Here is a 21,074-nt window from a genome sequence, read left to right as displayed (position 1 = left end):
AAATACTGGAGAGGGTGTGGAGAAAGGGGAACCCTCTTACACTATTGGTGGGAATGTAAACCGGTACAGCCACTGTGGAGAATAGTTTGGAGATTCCTTAAAAAGCTAAAAATAGAGCTACCATATGATCCAGCAAACCCACTCCTGGGCATATATCTGGAGAAAACCATAATTTGAAGATATATACACCCCCGTGTTCATTGCAGCACTGTTTACAATAGCCAGGACATGAATGCAAGCTAAATGTCCATCAACAGAGGAATGGATAAAGATGTCATACGTATATACAATGGAATATTACTTAGCCATAAAAATAATGAAATAGTGCCATTTGCAGGAACATGGATGGACCTAGACAGTGTCATACTGAATGAAGTCAGACAAAGACAAATATCATATGATACTGCTTGTATGTGGAATCTAAAAAAAAGCTACAAATGAACTTATCTGCAAAACAGAGTAATGGATGTAGAAAATAAACTTATGTTTACTGGGGAGAGTAAGGGTGTAGGAGGGATAAATGGGAAGACTGGGATTGACACACAGACATTACTATATATAAAATAGGTAACTAGTAAGGACTTATTTATAGCAAACGGAACTCTATTCAATACTCTGTAATGGCCTATATGGGAAAAGAATCTAAAAAAGTATATATATATATATATGTGTATATATATATATATATATATATATGAGATGGGCACAATAAAGGACAGAAATGGTATGAACCTAACAGAAACGGAAGACATTAAGAAAAGGTGGCAAGATTACACAGAAGAACTATACAAAAAAGATCTTCATGACCTAGACAACTACAATCGTGTGATCACTCACCTAAAGCCAGACATCCTGGAATGCGAAGTCAAGTGGGCTTTAGGAAGCATCACTATGAACAAAGCTAGTGGAGGTGATGAATTCCAATTGAGCTATTTCAAATCCTAAAAAGATGATGCTGTTAAAATGCTGTACTCAATATGCCAGCAAATTTGGAAAACACAGCAATGGCCACAGGACTGGAAAAGGTCAGTTTTCATTCTAATCCCAGAGAAGGGCAATGCAAAGAATGTTCAAACTACCACACAACTGCACTCATCTCACACGCTAGCAAAGTAATGCTCAAAATTCTCCAAGCCAGGCTTCAGCAATACATGAACCGTGAACTTCCAGGTGTTCAAGCTTATTTTAGAAAAGGCAGAGGAACCAGAGATCAAATTGCCAACATCCACTGGATCACTGAAAAAGCGAGAATTTCAGGAAAACATCTACTTCTGCTTTATTGATTACACCAAAGCCTTAGAGCACAACAAAATCCATCAAGAGATGAGGAATACCAGACCACCTGACCTGCCTCCTGAGAAATCTGTATGCAGGTCAAGAAGCAACCATCAGAACTGGACATGGAACAACAGACTGGTTCCAAACTGGGAAAGGAATACATCAAGGCTGTATATTATCACCCTGCTTACTTAACTTATATGCAGAGTACATCATGTGAACTGCTGGGCTGGATGAAGCACAAGCTGGAATCAAGATTACTGAGAAATATCAATAACCTCAGATATGCAGATGACACCACCCTTACAGCAGAAAGCGAAGAGAACTAAAGAGCCTCTTGATGAAGGTGAAAGAGAGTGAAAAAGCTGGCTTAAAACTCAACATTCAGAAAACTAAGATCATGGCATCCAGTCCCATCATTCCATTTCAAACAGATGGAGAAACAATGGAAACAATGACAGACTTTATTTTCTTGGGCTCCAAAATCACTGCAGATGGTAACTGCAGACATGAAATTGAAAGACGCTTGCTCCTTGGAAGAAAAGTTATGACCGACCTAGACAGCATATTAAAAAGCTATGGTTTTTCCAGTAGTCATGTATGGATGTGAGAGCTGGACTATGAAGCTGAACACTGAAGAATTGATGGTTTTGAACTGTGGTGTTGGAGAAGACTCTTGAGAGTCCCTTGGACTGCAAGGAGATCCAACTAGTCTGTCCTAAAGGAAATCAACCCTGAATATTCATTGGAAGGACTGATGCTGAAGCTGAAACTCCAATACTTTTGCCACCTGATGGGAAGAACTGACTCATTTGAAAAGACCCTGATGCTGGGAAAGATTGAAGGCAGGAGGAGAAGGGGACAACAGAGGATGACATGGTTGGATGGCATCACTGACTCGATGGGCATGAGTTTGAGTAGGCTCTGGGAGTTGGTGATGGACAGGGGAAGCCTAGTGTGTTGTAGTCTATGGGGTCCCAAAGAGTTGGACACGACTGAGCAACTGAACTGAACATATATGTGTGTATATACATATATACATATGAGTAATAGATTCACTTTGCTGTACACCTGAAACTAATACAACACTGTAAATCAAATATACCTCAATAAAAATAAAAATAACAAGAAAAATCCACAAACAGTAAATCCTGAAGAGGGTGTGGAAAAAAGAGAACCCTCCTACACTGTTGGTAGGAATGTATATTGTTACAGGCTAAAAAGTAAAATTAGAGTTCCATATGATCCAGCAATCCCATTCCTGGGCATATATCCAGAAGAAGCCATAATTCGAAAACACATGCACCCCAGTGTTTATGCAGCAATACTTACAATAGCCAGGATATGGAAGCAACCTAAACGTCCATCAACAGATGAATGGATGCAGAGTTGTGGTATGTACATATGCAACAGAATACTACTCAGCCATAAAAAGAATGAAATAATGCCATTTGGAGCAACAAGATGCAACCAGAGATTATCACATCAAGTCAAGAGAAAGACAAACACCGTATGATATGACTTATACATGTAATCTAAAATATGACACAGATGAACCTATGAGGTAGAAACGCACTCATAGAGAGCAGATTTGTGATTGCCAAGGGGGGAGGGGAGGGGGGAGGGAGAAACTAGGAGCTTGCGGTCAGGAGATACAAACTATTACATATAGAGTTGATGGACAACAACATCCTACTGTATAGCACAGGGAACTACAGTCAATATCCTGGGATAAACTATAATGGAAAAGAATATAAAAAAGTGTAGATTTATATATAACTGAGTCACTTTACTGTAAAACAGAAATTGATACAACATTGTAAATAAATTATACTTCAAAAAAACCCCCAATCTACTCTGATTAAACAAAAATGATGTTAAAGTGAAATCTGAAGATTGAAATGAATAGTTTAGCAGAGGGAACATGAACAAGAAAAACCTACATGTTCCTGAAGCCTGTGCCACAATGGGGAAACAATTGTTCTTTCTTTGTAAACTGTGATAGTCTGGGCTAAAGGCAATGAAAAGTCATGGAAAGGCTGTAAAGAGGGGAAGGACAGGAGAAAGATAATTTTGGCTGCAATTTAAGAAAATATTTCCACTATGTCCATTATTTTCAACTCTCTGTCTTAAATGATTTTCATTTTTGCCTTATTTTAAACACTGTAAGGAGCAAAATAAAATCTGTATTTGAGGGAAAACAATATACTATATATCATAGGTAAATTAAGTAAAACATAAGCTATTCTTACGATTTTTTAACTACTGATTAACATCACAAAATAGATAAGGCTTAACAATAGGCTAATAGGTAATTGTATCTTCCTTTCATTTGAAACCAGTCAGTTCTAAATTATTCATGCTAACCTAAGAAAGATACATACATAACCTAAGTTGATCAATAATCCAGATAATTTGTTTCACTTAGGAATGTGTCTTTCGATTTTTATTTAAACATGAGTGTCTCTGAAATTTAGGAATTTACTTAAAGCCATACCACCGAAAAGGGACAATGCCATAAAGGCTGAAATCCTGTGATCCAGCCCATACTGAAAATTAAGAATATGTTTTAGGCTGATGTCAAGATTAAGTAGAGAGTGATTTATATCTTTTTAAAATATATTTTTCATGTTCTTCATTTTTTGTGTGTACAAAGAAGTATCCTCTTTCACATTTTCCTTGAGAAGGTGACCTTAAATAACTGAGTTTAAGAGAGCTTCTCTGAGATATAAAGTGTATCTTTAAAAAGATGGGTGCAGCAGTCAATGGAGTTGCAAAGAGTCAGACACATCTAAAACTTTTTTGATAAAGTCTTATTTCTGTACTGTGTAAAATAAACCAAGGAATGAAAAGTGCTTTATAATCAAAACTAATTAAAACCTAGCAAATATGCTGACAATGTTTTTCATTGAAATACTTAACATTTTAAAATATTTACATAAAAGTAAAGGCAAAATATTATTATTTTGAAAAGTAAAGGATCAGTCAAGACAAAATCCTTTTTTACCTACTCAACAGTTTACATAGATAATTAAAAGTATCTGGATAATAGCAATTGCTTTTAGCTATGCATTGTTTTCAAATAAAACTTAGAAATTACAGAATTTATACTTCTTTATAGAAGGAGAAAGGCTAAGAGTCAAATCTCAACACAGAAAATCCTAAGTACTTTCTGATATTGTCAGCTGAAGCTGAATAATTCTTCAAATACTGAGTCAATCATTTGAGAAAATAATGGGTGGGCCCTTTACCATTTGCACCTAATTATTTAGGACTTCATAATGTGTACTCAATCTATAACACGATGATACATGAATAACACATCAGTTTTCAACTCTTAAAAACAAAAGAACCAAACCCCAGAACATTCTGATTTTGTTGTTTAAAAAATTGTTTTCATTTTAATGATCTGAGTTAGTAACAAACAAATATACAAAATTGTCTTTCACATTTCCGTACATTGTATTATGGACCACTTAAAACTCTGGACTACAAATGCAGGTTTCTTTGTAACCTTAACCTCAATTATTGTCACTTATAAATAACGGTGATTTGCGAAAACATGCATTTGTGAACACAGATGCCAGAAGTCGTACATGTAAGTTAATGTACAACTAACAGTGTACATTGTTCATTTGTGCAGTTATGTGTCAAGTGTAACTGACACAGAAGTAGTTATCCTGGAATTTTTCACTCTTTGAAAAGTTATTTCTGAGAAATAGATGGAACTACAGTTTAAAACAAAAATTATATTCTATAGATACAATAAAATTCACAACGTGCACATCTGAAGCAACTTCTGGGACCCAAAGCTGATTCAATAACCCTGCTGCCATATTAGTTTTATGGGTGTATCTCCAAAGTCACAGGTTGGAAAATAGCTGCTTTAACAAAAATAAATACATATATTAAAAGGAAACTGAGACTTTGAAAAACCGTAAGGGATGTATGAGTCACCTATAATTTTTACCTATAATTTTGTTTTAGAAATAAGATGAAATTTAGAAATTTGAAGATAATCTGAATATTTTCTAAGCCATTTTAAATTTAGATTTTTCTATCTCATCATTGTTTTCTATTTGATAGTATAATACAAAAGTGGGTAGTTTCTATTGTTTACTATAATTCATAAGTCATTATAAATTTATAACTTCATTAGGTCAATTAAGTAGAAACTAGGTCGTCATGAAAATGGGAATAAGGAGGCCCCTTCTCTAACCACTAATCTGAACTAGGAGTAAATACCAAAACAAAACAATTTTTTAAAAAATAGTAAATTGTGTCTAGGTTTCTGTAGGTACGAAAATCCAATCTTTCTTAAAAACGTTTTCCTGGATTGTGGCAACATGTGCTTTCTCTCTTGAACTCTATCTACGACCTAAGCTTATTTCTATATTACACATTTCAAACTCCCTGGGAAGGAATGTGAATGCTAACCAGCTAGGTATCTGTTCAATTTCATACAAAGAAAGGACTTGTGTATGGATGTCATAGTAACAGTCCCACTTCACTAAGGCCTGAGTTTGATGTCTTTGCCTATGCTATATGGATCAAATGAGAGAAGATGGTGCAAAGTAACTGAGTTTCCTTCAGGCAGTATCATAGACTTGGCCTCCGGTTTAATGAAAACACTTGTTTTCTAATATGAATACAACTGCAAGCAGCTGAAGGGCAACTGCAGTTGAAAAAGAAATGGAATTATTTTCTACAGGAAACAAGGAATGTCTCTGTTTTCCACGGGCCTTATGATGAAGGAAATGTGGCTAGTGATTTCAAACTTGTACTTCAAGAGTTACCTAAATGCAGGATGGCTTTTAAAAATGTTTAAATCATTAATGATTCAGGCATAAGCTATGGGAAGTAACATAAAGACGTGTACTTACAATCCTACATTAGATGATGTAGTTCGCTACTCTGCACTTTGGAAATGAAAGAAACCAATTCTGTCCAGAGTCAGTATCAGAAAGAAATATGGCTGCTTCCTACTCTTCTCCACTTAGTGAAATTAATTTTATGCTGCTCTCAGTGATGATTCTCTCTTATTGGAGTTAGGCAAAATGAATTTAATAAGTTACTTTTGCTTTCAAAATAAGCTGCCTAAATGTTCAGAAATGGAACATTTAATTCTTGAGTGGAATTTCTATGATTATCTTGTCTAACACCAGGTATAAGGATTGTTAGATTAAGGATTATTGCTTTCAATAAGATAACCGTCAGAAATAAATATGTAAGCTTAACTCAAATACTCCATTTCCACCCAATGCTACTTTGATTCTCAAATCAAGTTACATGCAACCTTCAATTCTTTGCCAATTTACTGAGGTTTCAAGTGTAAGAAGTTGGCCTGTTAACTCAAAATAAAGACAACAGCAATAGCCACGTAAGCATGTCTTACTTGGGCACTGAGCAGTAACACTGCTTTTTTGATAGGACTTAAGGCACTAAATGGTGGTAAAATAAACACGAGTATGATGATTAACAACTTCTTTAGAATCCTAAAAAAGAAGATCGCTTAGAAGGACACTAGTAAAAAATTTTTTCTCAAACAAATAAGGCATCCTGTTGGCAAACACAAATAAAAACAGAAGGTCATGTTGAACCTAATACATTCACGGTCTCGGCTAAACTACTTGAAGAAACACTAGCTATCCAACTAAAGAGAGCTACAATAGCATGTATAAAGGTTGGAAAGGCACCAAAAGGAGGACTCTACCACTTCCAGTTCTAAGAGTCAGGTCGGCTGTGTTTAACACTGCATGTAGTCTAATTACACGTTTTAGTCTTCAAAATGTAGAATGTGGTTAATTTTAATCTTGACAAATCAGTTAACCAAGTGCTAGTTTACTAAGAAATTTATTTTCATGAATCAGAAAATGACTGCAGTGTCTAACACAACCCCATTTATAAAGCTAAACTAATTCTAGTACTGAATGCATATTCTGGAAAACACTGAAGTAAATCTGTATAAACAAAGAGCGTTACCTCAAGATAAATTTACAATAGAAATTCAACATATAACTAAATAAGATTTACTGAAAATAATGAAAAGTGTAGTACAGATACATCAAACATAATTATAACCACAACATTTTCCTTGTGAAAAATACAACTATTAGTGAAATAAAATGTACAATTGAAAATTTTTCCAAAGGAAAAACGGTATAAAGGAAAATACTTTTCTTTTGAGATAGGGAAAATAGTATGTCATTGTTTTTTCATCACCATATAATTTGACACAAAAAGCAGTCATAGAATTGCACCAATTCCACATCCAGTTTCCTGAACATGTTAAGAGTAAAAGTTCATAAAGCAGAATGCCGTTTCGGAATTTTACATTTTTAAACTGATGAAATTCTCATACAGAATGTCATATCACACCAGATCTGCTTACATAATGTACAATACTTTCCGTTTTGTGGTCAGACATGAAGATAAACATACGCTTTCTGCCACTTTTCTTTCATTCTGGTGTTCATTCTGGTCAGAGTCAGGAAAAAAATAATCAAGTTACTTAAGTGTTATCTCTCTAGCAATAAAGAAAAATTATGTTTAGTGCATGCTTCATCATTTGTCAAAAAACATTTCTGAAAATAAAACTCAGTTTCCCAATGGTTTACAAAATAGAAAAATCATTCATCAGGATAAAAACACGGTGACATTCAGGTTCATTTCCAAAGGACTGACTTCCTTGGCAGCACCACTGTCCTTTAGCAGAGGCCATGATGCAAGTTCATGGTCAAAGCAGGCGTGCCTACACAAGACCACTGCTTGACATTCAATTATCTGAGGTCTCCAGACCACCACTTTGACCACCTGCCTCTGCCATCTCATTAGTGCCAGAAAATAGATGGAATTTTTGTGGCAATGTTAGGAACATTTCTGCTGTACATGATTTAAAAGTTCTCCAAATTTTTCAAATAGGTCTTCTACCCATTCAACATTTTTCATACAAAGCTGAACAATTTCTTCCTGTCCTAAATCTTCATTTTTTTTCTGCACGGAAGAAATCTAAAATGAAAAGAAATACCAAATTAGTTTATACTTATCACTTTATAAGCTCTTCACAAGGGCTCACTGTTTCTCTATCCTGAATGAAAAGAGGATTTAAAAATTTGCCAAACACTAATTTTTCAAAAAAATTCCATCTGCAGAGAATGACTATCTCGAATAAATTTGAGTGGTCTAATCCTATCATTGTCGGCTCCAAGTGCGGAAGGAGGAAGGCTAGAAGTGGTTCAAACCTTCTCAATTCCATCCAATTGCGTTAAAAGTGGAATAACAAATTTTGGGGTCAGTTCCTGCATTCCAGAGCATCGTAAAAATAGCCAACATATGCTGTGTGACCGTATTCACTTTCTCCTTTGCTAGACAGATTTTAGATTTATGCACATTTTCCCATACCAGATCATTATAAAATTCATGATTGTACAGCTTTGAGCCAACTTAACCCTTTTAAATTAAAAAACTGATAATGCTTGTCAAAAAAGGTTACTGTGTACAACCATTTAACCCCTGAGGTTAATCCTTATATTCCATCCATCAAGTGGTATGGTCATACATAATTTCTAAGCAACTTAAATTATGATACTGAAAAGATACAATTAAATTTTAACTATCATTTCTTCACGCCAAGGGACAAAACACCCATTTCTCTGCAATTAATTGGGATAAGGTCATTCTGGTGATAAAGAGGACAGCAAAGATATTCAAAGCAGTGACTGAAATGAATTAATTAAACAGGATGATTATACATTATGAGAGAAGAAAATGCAATAAAGTGCCATTTATCATGGCAATGTAAAACGAATATAACAGCTCAAAAACATTACCACTCACAGGTCCCATGAGAAGCGATGAGCCTCAGATTAATCTGAGCACAGCATTTAACAGAGAGAGCATAGACACATATTTTTAAAAATTATTTCTAACAATTCTCTTTAAGGCATTAAAAAATACTACAGCTAATTAGTACATTTAACAACAAAAGCAGAAGATTCACAGATATAGGGAACAGACTAGTGGTTACCAGTGGGAGGGGGGAGGAGCAATACAGGGGTCAGAGTGGAAGGTATGAACTAAGGGTACAAGATAGGCTGTAAGGATATACTGTATAACACAGGGAATAGAGCCAATATTTTGTAGTAGCTGTAAATGGAATGCAACCTTTAAAAATTGCATATAAAAATATTGTAGCTACAATCTTCTTAAACCTCAGGAAAACATACATTTCTTTTTTAAGAAGATAAAAAAAGTAATTACCTCATCTTTACATATCAGATAAACATGATATTTATAATGATGGAGTGAATGATACAAAGAATACAACTGTATTTTCTCTGGATCAACAGCAAACTCCTATTAAAAGAAAAGAATTTATACACATTTATTTCGTGGAGCATCTGAACTAAGAACACTTTTATGAAAATGTTACAGCAAAACTCTCAATGGAAATCTTAAAAGACTTATATGGCTAGTATTAATATGTATTAATATGGACAAGATGCTTATTCAGAATTAGAATTTAAATCATATTTTTAAATCTTTATTATTTTTTTCTGCATATAAGTATACTATTTCCAGAAAGTTAAACATTATAGAAAAGTTTAAACAGTAAACATAAAAGATGACTTATAAGGTAAAAGAACTCTATAATGTCTTATTTCAGAGGAAAACAATGTTAACAGCATGTAATATATTCTTCCATGTTTCCCCCATGTATAACATATATTAGTAACACTAATTTTTATAATGGGAAGGAGATCATACTGTACATATTATTCCACAATTCTATTTTTCATAACTTTTTTAACCTAAACAAAACTTGGATATCTTTCAATTTATTAAGCACTGCCCTCGCTCCCTCATAGAAATTGAGGGCAAGGATTTCGGACCATTTTTCACTGTTGTATTCTTAATACTTAGAACTATATTTGGAAAGCTATAAGAAGTAAAAAATTTTTTATTGAAAGACTGAATCTCTCTCTTCTTTTTAAAAAGTACACAGTATTACATTATCTGGGTAGCTCTACAGTCAGTCTCACACTGGTGATACGTATTTGGAATTGTTCTTACAAACAAGTCTACAATGAGCAAAGGCATATGGTTTTATGTATTTATGAATGTTTCTACAAAACACATTTTTGATGGGTAATCGCTATGTCGCTAAACTGCTTTCTGAAATGGCAAATAATTTAGACTATGTTTGAAAATAAACGAATTCCAAGTTTAATAATTTTACAGATATGGAATACTGATTCTTATGTAATATGTGCATACTCATTTATCTGTATGCATTTATATTCAATGATATACAAAAATATTAAAAATATAAGCATGGAATAATTATCAGTCTCATTTAGAAAATTTGCGAGCACTCACTATATGCCAGATACTGTGCTAAGCAATGGAGAAAAACAAAGAATGAGACCCTGCTCCCTACACCAGGGAAGTGCTCATTCCTCCTGAACACACTCCACATTTAAAAACAACAGAGTAAAATATTTGCTTGTTTTCAGTTCAGTTCAGTCGCTCAGTCATGTCCGACTCTTTTCGACCCCATGAGCTGCAGCACACCAGGCCTCGCTGTCCATCACCAACTCCCGGAGTTCACCCAAACTCATGTGCATCGAGTCGGTGATGCCATCCAGCCATCTCATCCTGTCGTCCCCTTCTCCTCCTGCCCCAATCCCTCCCAGCATCAGAGTCTTTCCCAATGAATCAACTCTTCACATGAGGTGGCCGAAGTACTGGACTTTCAGCTTCAGCATCATTCCTTCCAAAGAAATCCCAGGGCTGATCTCCTTCAGAATGGACTGGTTGGATCTCCTTGCAGTCCAAGGGACTCTCAAGAGTCTTCTCCAACACCACAGTTCAAAAGCATCAATTCTTTGGCGCTCAGCTTTCTTCACAGTCCAACTCTCACATCCATACATGACCACTGGAAAAACCATAGCCTTGACTAGACAGACCTTTGTTGGCAAAGGAATGTCTCTGTTTTTCAATATGCTATCTAAGTTGGTCATAACTTTCTTTCCAAGGAGTAAGCGTCTTTTAATTTCTTGGCTGCAGTCACCATCTGTAGTGATTTTGGAGCCCAGAAAAATAAAGTCTGACACTGTTTCCACTGTTTCCCCATCTATTTCCCATGAAGTGATGGGACCAGATGCCATGATCTTAGTTTTGTAAATGTTGAGCTTTAAGCCAACTTTTTCACTCTCCACTTTCACTTTCATCAAGAGGCGTTTTAGTTCCTCTTCACTTTCTGCCATAAGGGTGGTGTCATCTGCATATCTGAGGTTACTGATATTTCTCCTGGCAATCTTGATTCCAGCTTGTGCTTCTTCCAGCCCAGCATTTCTCATGATGTACTCTGCATAGAAGTTAAATAAGCAGGGTGACAATATCCAGCCTTGACGTACTCCTTTTCCTATTTGGAACCAGTCTGTTGTTCCATGTCCAGTTCTAACTGTTGCTTCCTGACCTGCATATACGTTTCTCAAGAGGCAGGTCGGGTGGTCTGGTATTCCTATCTCTTGAAGAATTTTCCACAGTTCATTGTGATCCACACAGTCAAAGGCTTTGGCATAGTCAATAAAGCAGAAATAGATGTTTTTCTGGAACTCTCTTGCTTCTTCCATGATCCAGCGGATGTTGGCAATTTGATCTCTGGTTCCTCTGCCTTTTCTAAAACCAGCTTGCACATCAGGAAGTTCACAGTTCACATATTGCTGAAGCCTGGCTTGGAGAATTTTGAGCATTATTTACTAGCGTATGAGATGAGTGCAATTGTGCGGTAGTTTGAGCAATTGAAGGATAATTGCCTTACAGAATTTTGTTGTTTTCTGTCAAACCTCAACATGAATTGGCCATAGGTGTACATATATCCCCTCCCCTTTGAACCTCCCTCCCATCTCTCTCCCCATACCACCCCCCTAGTTTGATACAGAGCCGCTGTTTGAGTTTCCTGAGCCATATAGCAAATTCCTGTTGTCTCAGTCCAATTTTATTGAGACTTTCGATGGCTAAGTCGAAGATCTCTCTCAGTCAATGTCACACTGCACTTGAAAAAACATGGGTTATTTTCAAATATCTTTTGATATTGATTTGTAACATAATTTCACAGTAATAAAATAGAAACTGTATGATTTCAATACCTTTAGACCATGAAATTTTTGCACCCTGTTTTATATCCCTAGATATGTGTCAGTGTCTCCTAGTTTATAGCCTATGGGAACTTGTATAGAATTTATATCCTCTGTTCTGTGAAAACTGAATAAATCTTAATTATGTTGAATTGGTTCACAGTGCTTTTCAGGTCTACTATATTCTTCTACTTCTCTGTATATTGATTCTATTAATTTTTGAGAGTTTGATATTGAAACTCCAACTAAAAATCTTAATTTATCTACTTAAAAAATAATTATCATATATAGTAGAACTATATGCAACCTTGTTCTGTATTTTCCAAGTCTCCTGTAAACATGTTATCATACTTTCATCGTTTAAAAAAGTTAAAATTAAAAAAACCTGCCTGTTTCAATGTCTTAATTAGGATATATATTAACAAGTGAAAAATCTGTAATTACAATCAATCAATATATACTTACTTGTGCAGACTTAGTAGTTGTTTTAGAAGTTCTTAGAGTTTTTTTATTATAAGCTTTGCCATTCATTTTGATTTTAGACATAGCAGATCCCCCACTTTTTGCTTTAGAGTCTCGAGTAATTATTGTTAGTTCAGGGAAACTTTCCAAGGCATTCTTGAGAATAAAGCAAGAATAACTGATGTTAGAACAACATGAGCTTGACTACCTCCAGCTATTGAAAATTTATTTTTTTAATATAAAAGTATAATCATACATATACATATATACACAAAAAATATATGTGGGGGTTACTGATGGGGTGTGGTAAATATATACAATATATACCTACATACATACACAAACATACATGGGTGTTAAACGTGGCCACAAATTCTTGGTAGCTCCTCCCATCAAGACACAGCACCTATTTCCCCACCCCTTGGACATGAGCCAACATTATAACCTGAGTTAAGCACAGCATGTGATACTGTGGGGACTCCTGAATGAGGCGAAGTGTTCCTTTTAGTATTGTCTCTTAGGCGTCAAGTCAAGCGAAAGGACAGCTGTAAGTTTCAACTGTTTATAAACAGTTTCAACCTTCAAGGTCACTCTTTTCCAAATTTTGTATCGGTTCCCAAGCACTAGTACTTCCTAGTACTGTGACCCCTCAACAGTACATTTCTTAAACAAGTAACTTAATTTTTAAAGCAAAGGTGTAGACGTGAACTGTTTCATTTAATAGAAACAACAGAACTTTTGGCATTCTCTATCAGAATGAGCTATTAGTTTCTAGCTTCATCTCTTTTTTAGATTATTTGTGCTTTTACTATACACTTTTGTGCTTTCCATATAAAACACGTTCAGGTTTGAAAAATTCTGGACCCAGAATTACTCCTTATAACAAATGGAACTTAAAGACAAAAATGGATTCTAAATTTAGAAACAATGGGATGGACATGAAAGCAGAAAATTTAATGATTTCTCTAATAACAAGATGCTCAAGATGATTGGAAATAAATGTAGTTCAGAGAAAAAAAACACTATTAACTTCAAAAGGCTTTAAAATTCCTAAAATTATCAAAATCATCATGGGAAATAGTAGTAAATATTTCTAAAAATAAAATGTTTTATGTGATAGAATTCCAGTTGAGCTATTCCAAATCCTGAAAGATGATGCTGTGAAAGTGCTGCACTCAATATGCCAGCAAATTTGGAAAACTCAGCAGTGGCCACTGGACTGGAAAAGGTCAGTTTTCATTCCAATCCCAAAGAAAGGCAATGCCAAAGAATGCTCAAACTACCACACAATTGCATTCATCTCACACGCTAGTAAAGTAATGCTCAAAATTCTCCAAGCCAGGCTTCAGCAATATGTGAACCGTGAACTTCCTGATGTGCAAGCTGGTTTTAGAAAAGGCAGAGGAACCAGAGATCAAATTGCCAACATCCGCTGGATCATGGAAAAAGCAAGAGAGTTCCAGAAAAACATCTATTTCTGCTTTATTGACTATGCCCAAGCCTTTGACTGTGTGGATCACAATAAACTGTGGAAAATTCTGAAAGAGATGGGAATACCAGACCACCTGATCTGCCTCTTGAAAAATCTGTATGCAGGTCAGGAAGCAACAGTCAGAACTGGACATGGAACAACAGACTGGTTCCAAATAGGAAAAGGAGTACGTCAAGGCTGGATATTGTCACCCTGCTTATTTAACTTCTATGCAGAGTACATCATGAGAAAAGCTGGGCTGGAAGAAGCAGAAGCTGGAATCAAGATTGCTGGGAGAAATATCAATAACCTTAGATATGCAGATGACACCACCCTTATGGCAGAAAATGAAGAGGAACTCAAAAGCCTCTCCATGAAAGTGGAAGTGGAGAGTGAAAAAGTTGGCTTAAAGCTCAATATTCATAAAATGAAGATCATGGCACCCGGTCCCATCACTTCATGGGAAATAGATGGGGAAACAGTGGAAACAGTGTCAGACTTTATTTTTTGGGGCTCCGAAATCACTGCAGATGGTGATTGCAGCCAAGAAATTAAAAGACGCTTACTCCTTGGAAAGAAAGTTATGACCAACCTAGATAGCATATTCAAAAGCAGAGACATTATTTTGCCAATAAAGGTCCCTCTAGTCAAGGCTATGGTTTTTCCTGTGGTCATGTATGGATGTGAGAGTTGGACTGTGAAGAAGGCTGAGTGCAGAAGAATTGATGCTTTTGAACTGTGGTGTTGGAGAAGACTCTTGAGAGTCCCTTGGACTACAAGGAGATCCAACCAGTCCATTCTAAAGGAGATCAGCCCTGGGAAGGAATGATGCCTAAAGCTGAAACTCCAGTACTTTGGCCACCTCATGCGAAGAGTTGACTCACTGGAAAAGACTCTGATGCTGGGAGGAATTGGGGGCAGGAGGAGAAGGGGAAGACAGAGGATGAGACGGCTAGATGGCATCACTGACTCGATGGACATGAGTCTGAGTGAACTCAGGGAGTTGGTGATGGACAGGGAGGTCTGGCATGCTGCGATTCATGGGGTTGCAAAGAGTTGGACACGACTGAGCGACTGAAGTGCACTGAACTGAAGTGTGTGTCAGTGAAGATTATAGGATGACTAGTAGAATTTGGTGTCATTTAACCTCTAATCCGGAGAAGGCAATGGCACCCTACTCTAGTACTCTTGCCTGGAAAATCCCATGGATGGAGGAGCCTGGTTGGCTGCAGTCCATGGGGTTGCAAAGAGTTGGACACTACTAAGTGACTTCACTTTCACTTTTCACTTTCGTGCATTGGAAAAGGAAACTGCAACCCACTCCAGTGCTCTTGCCTGGAGAATCCCAGGGATGGGGGAGCCCGGGGGGCTGCCGTCTCTGGGGTCGCACAGAGTTGGACATGACTGAAGCGACTTAGCAGCAGCAGCAACCTCTAATAGGTCTTCCCAGGTGGCACTAGTGGAAAAGAACCTGCCTGCCAGCCAATGCAGGAGACTTGAAAGATGTGGGTTCAATCCCTGGGTCAGGAAGATCCCCTGGAAAAGGAAATGGCAACCCGCTCTAGTATTCTTGCCTGGGAAATCGCATTGACAGAGGAGCCTGGTGGGCTACAGTCCTTGGGGTTGCAAAGAGTCAGACACAACTGAGCACACACACACTAACTGGCTACAACCTCTAAATCAATCTCAGAGCATTAATTTTCACCTACCTAAAATGAAACTGATCTTCACTTTTACATGAAGTTCAGATAAAACAGGGATGTGAGAAAGCTATACAAATCACCCAAAGGACTTGAAAACTTATGTCTGCACATAACCCTTCACACGAGACTGTACAGCAGTAATTGCCAGGACTAGGAAGCATCCAAGTTGCCCTTCAGTAGGTGAATGTATAAACTGTGGGGTATTCAGACAATGGAGTATTATTCAGGCTAAAAAGAAATGAGCTACTAAGCCATGAAAAAGACATGGCAGAAACTTAAATGAGTATTAGGAAGTGAAAGAAGCCAACCTGAAAAAGTTACATACCGTATTATTTCAACTATATGACATTCTGGAAAAGGTAAAACTATGGAGTAGAAGTAAAAAGATCAGTCATTGCCAGAGGTTAGGGGAGGGAAAGGGATGAAAAGACAAAGCAGAGGATTTGGGGGCACTGAAACTACTCTGTACGGTACTATGACAGTGGGTATGTTGGTCCATGGGTGCACAGGAATGAACTGTAAGGCAAACCACGGACTTCGGGTCACCGTGATGTGTCAGTGTCCGTTCGTCAGTTGGGACACTGTACCATTCTGTGGGAGACGATGGTAACGGGGGGTTATTCATGTGTGGGGGCAGGGGATACATGGAAATTGTACTTCCTGTTCAGTTTTGCTGTGAACCTAAAACTGCTCCAAAAATAAAGACTGTTTATAAAAAAGCTATACAAATGTATTAAAAAACACTTCTCTTGAGTTTAGATGTAATCAAATGATTCTAGATGCTACATGTTACACTTTGAATAAGAAAAGTTGAAAAAGTTTTGATTACTCAGTAGATTCCATGATACATTTTCTGAGTTTAGATTAGCTTTTTGTTGTTCTCTATTTCTGATAATAGATGGACTTGATGGACATGAGTTTGAGCAAGCTCCAGGAGTTGGTGATGGGCAGGGAAGCCTGGCATGCTGCAGTCCATGGGGTTGCAAAGAGTCGGACATGACTGAGTGACTTAACTGAATTTCTGGTAATACCAAAAACCAATTTACAGTGCCAAGATATGTTAACAGATGTATAATATCTCCTACCATTATATGAAGATCAATTTTTCATCAGACACTGGGTAAACCATGCAAATAAAGGGAATTTTGATAACTGCTATGGCCAATTCTAAGTGTAAATGAAATGGGAAATTTTAAAAAAGGCTTAAAAGAAAAACAAGATTGGAATACAGTAGTTTAAGGGAAGCATTTTTGAAAACATTTGAAAATTATAATATTATATATAAGGAATACTACATGAATATAAGGGCTTCCCAGGCAGCTCAGTGGTAAAAAATCTACCTGCCAGTGCAGGAGATGCAGGTTTGATCCTTGGGTTGGGAAGATTCCCCTGGAGAAGGAAATGACAAACCCACTCTAGTATTCTTGCCTGGGAAATCCCATGAACAGAGGAGACTGGTGGGTTACAGTCTATGGGGTTGCAAAAGAGTCAGACACCACTTAGCGACAAAACAACAAAAGATGAACATGAAAACCTGAAAAATGAATTTAAGCAAAGAAAAACAAATGATAAACGTTAAGAATGTACTTAATAAAGTAAAAAGACATGTTCAGACAAGACTCACAATGAATAAAAATCAAATTTTTGTTGGGTGGACAACTTTATAAAACTGAGAATGGCTTCCAAAATATTCTTTCCTGTTATGTCAAGGACTATAATTGCCACTGAGTTTGCTAATAAACCATGTGAAGGAAATACCTTGAATGACTGATCCAAATGAAGATTCAAAAGAAGTCTCTTCCGGTTATCATTCAGCATGCTATCTATTTTTTTCATATGAGGCAAAAGTAGCTCATCTAAAACAAGATAAGAATTTGTTGTAACGGGATGAACTATCAACATAAAACCTGTTAGAAATACAGCTTTTCCACAAAACATTAATAGACTGACATTAAATTCATGGTGTAAAGTACTGATTTAAAAATATTGCACACAAGGTTTTTTTTAAAAGTTAGCTTTAAAAAAAAGTTTACAATAGCTAACTGAGAAAGCAGCAGCATACTATGATGAGAGAACAGAAGTCCTGGGTTTTAATCCCAGCATTAGAATTGATGAACAAATGGTCAAACTGCCTAGTCTCTCCAGACTTCATTTACCAAGTGAACAATAATAATATTTCAAATCATAAAATTATCATTAAAAATTTTAAAATAAAATACTGAGTATGATATTCTTAATTCACTATACAATGGGGCAAAGGATAAGTAGGGGGCAAGAAAAGAGAGTCAAAATTCACTTTCAAATACACAAGGAAAGAGTCCAAATAGTTATTTTAGAAGAAAAAATACATTCAGAGTATTAATTAATTACTTTTGGTGCTGTAGCAAATAGTTTAGGTTACTAAAAATTTATCAGCATAGCAACACTTTATAATACTAATTATCTTTAATGACCTTTCTGAAAATGTATATATAAACCTTCTGAATCTGGTTACTAATTCCATAGCTAAATAAAATGACTCTTTACATCTGGAAAATAAACACAAGCACAGAGACCAGTAAAAGAATACTTTCCTCAAGTTGAAGAAAAAGCCCTCAGTAAGGAATGCTGTTCAAAGTCACCACAACATACCTGATAGCTTTCATTTTATCTTTCTAGCAGTGATTAAGTCTATTCAAAATTTACATTTTACAAAAACAAGTTTTAAACATTTGTGGATTGTTTTGAAATATAACCATTAAAATCTATACCCTTCATTTTAAATGGAGAAAAAAATTTTTTTAAATAGGGAAAAAAATCATTTAAAATATAACTACCCAGAAATGACCACTATTAAGAAATGTGTATGTTATGATGCAAGGAGTTCTGATTGACAGAGAAAACATTTGCAGGCTCTTTGTTACTGTTTCTGATTATATGATCAAAAAAACAAGACTAGAAATTAGAAGACTTTGGATTTCATCCTTTTTCTGCTACTTGCAAGTTGTGAGCTCTTAATAAGCAAGTCACTTAACCTTTTTGAGCCTCATTGTCTTTACTCCAAAAATGGCTAAGTTGTTCTGGGATTATGGGGAATTATGTATGTCAAAGTATATATGGAAATAATAAAACAATTTATATCATTAGGCACTGCTGTTGAAGTATATTGTTACTATTTATTCATTGTTACTATCTTTTTGATCTTACACTTGTTCAACTCATTCTGATAGAAGGATAATGGAAACTGGCTCATTAATCCTTTCATTCTCTTAACTGTCCCTGGTGAAAGCTGTAGTAGCTGAAGAGTAAATATTAGTGAGCAACATTAGACATATGAATTATCAGCTTATTTCATATGTCAATGTCATTCCTACTATACCAGAAGAAAAAGTTACTAAAGAAAGAGTAAAAAAGGAATAATATTAATAAATATAATTCAAGGCATTTATGGTTTTACTACTAACTGATTAGAAAATATTTACTCTGTGATGTATCTTTTACTGGACATGAATATACAATTTAAGCTTTATACCACTGTTATATGCTTCATCTTTCCAATTATTAGAAAACAGAAATATAAAAACTGATTGAAATCTGGACCTTCCACATAATATAGATACTTAGTGAAATGTTATGAGGATGAAAAAGAGTCCAGGATTTAAAGAAACTAGTCGGTGGTTAGTCACTTAGTCGTGTCCAACGCTTCTTGACCCCATGGACTATAGCCCACCAGGCTCCTCTGTCCATGGAACTCTCCAGGCAGGAATACTCGAGTATTCTCATGAGTAGAAATCAATAAAAATATATTTAATATAAAATTGTTCAACTATTCAAGCAATTCATGAAAAGCTATGACCCTATGAAATATAAAGCTGTATTTATAGAACCAGTATATCAACAGTTTACTGACAACATATAGGATATATCACAAAAACCACATATTAAACATATAAGTAACAGAGAAGAATGGGAAAGATCTGGAAAGTACTGCCAAGAAAGTATTACTTAGCAGACTGTACCATTGCTCTTCTCTAAGGCTTGCATTGTGTCAGGATCCAAAGCAATGCTGACAAGCAATTCCATGTAACTCTTAAAGGTTTCCTTCATTGCTCTTGTGTTCAAAAAGCGAGTGACGAAAGGAGCTGGAGGATTAAACTCTGGGAGGGAGAAAAGAGGAAATATTAAATATTCCTTTCTGACAACTTAAAAACACGTTACCCAACAGCAAGTTACCTACAAGAAGATAAATGGTTGTAGATAAAACTTCAAAGTCAAGGTTCTCCCACTCTGCTTTTAAAAACACTTTGAATGAGAGATTCTCAAAGCTGGTTGTGCCTATCACAATCACTGGAGAGCTTTGAAAACAAAACAAAAAAACCCAGACTGCTGGACTTACTAAAATGAATCTGGAGTGGTAATGAAGCTTAAATACTACACTTTTTAAAAAGTTCCCAGGTGCCTCTGAAGTCCAACACCAGCCCAACATTTGGAAACATCTGTCCTGTAGGGACCTGTTTCCCCTCCCCTGGCCCTACCAGACATCCACTGCGAGGTCATGCTACTTCAAAATTGGATGGTTTTTCTAGTATTTAATTAGTAAAGAAACCATAAAATACCTAATGTATGAGTTAACATATACATATCTCTTCTTTTTATTTCTACACTTAAATTACTATAAAATTCTGGTCTAGAGTCAAGACATATTTAAAAAATGTTTAATGTAAACACAATCTGTATAAAAAAATTTCACTCAAATTCAATGGTAAGTACTGCAAGATTAGAGAAGAGTCTTAAGTTTTACTTTTGTATTCAAATGTAGAACCATCATCACAACCTTTAACAGGGGTTCTTAAGAGTTTGGTCCAAACCCTTTGGGGTTTCCCCAACAACCCTTTCAGGGGTGTTGGGGTGTCTGATGTCAAACTGTTTTCCTAATAACATTAAGATGTTATATACCTTTGTCACTCTGTTGACATTTGTAAAAGTAATGCTGGGTAAAACTGCTGTGGGCCTTTGCTAGCATGAACCAAGACACTGACC

The 21,074-nt window shown here is 35.9% G+C and overlaps 1 protein-coding gene across 3 annotated transcripts in view; it reads right to left on the bottom strand.

The window, feature by feature from the left end:
• Nucleotides 1-4,651: 4,651 nt before the first annotated feature.
• Nucleotides 4,652-21,074, bottom strand: part of QSER1 (glutamine and serine rich 1) — an 80,211-nt gene continuing 63,788 nt past the window's right edge. For all 3 annotated transcript variants that reach the window (XM_086341045.1, XM_086341048.1, XM_086341049.1), the window contains 5 exons: nucleotides 20,054-20,191; nucleotides 17,814-17,911; nucleotides 12,885-13,037; nucleotides 9,538-9,633; nucleotides 4,652-8,286 (listed from right to left, as the gene is read on the bottom strand). In XM_086341045.1, coding sequence (XP_086197171.1) covers nucleotides 8,146-8,286; nucleotides 9,538-9,633; nucleotides 12,885-13,037; nucleotides 17,814-17,911; nucleotides 20,054-20,191 — 626 coding nt within the window. In that variant the 3' untranslated portion in view covers nucleotides 4,652-8,145. The remainder of the gene's footprint in view (nucleotides 8,287-9,537; nucleotides 9,634-12,884; nucleotides 13,038-17,813; nucleotides 17,912-20,053; nucleotides 20,192-21,074) is intronic.

Source organism: Bos grunniens, chromosome 15 (genome assembly GCF_055505025.1).
Source record: "Bos grunniens cultivar Pamir isolate PY7600 chromosome 15, Bosgru_T2T1.0, whole genome shotgun sequence".
In the NCBI taxonomy this organism is placed as follows: Eukaryota; Metazoa; Chordata; class Mammalia; order Artiodactyla; family Bovidae; genus Bos; species Bos grunniens.
Note: the sequence above shows the minus strand (reverse complement) of the source record. Positions and strands in the feature narration are given on the sequence as shown.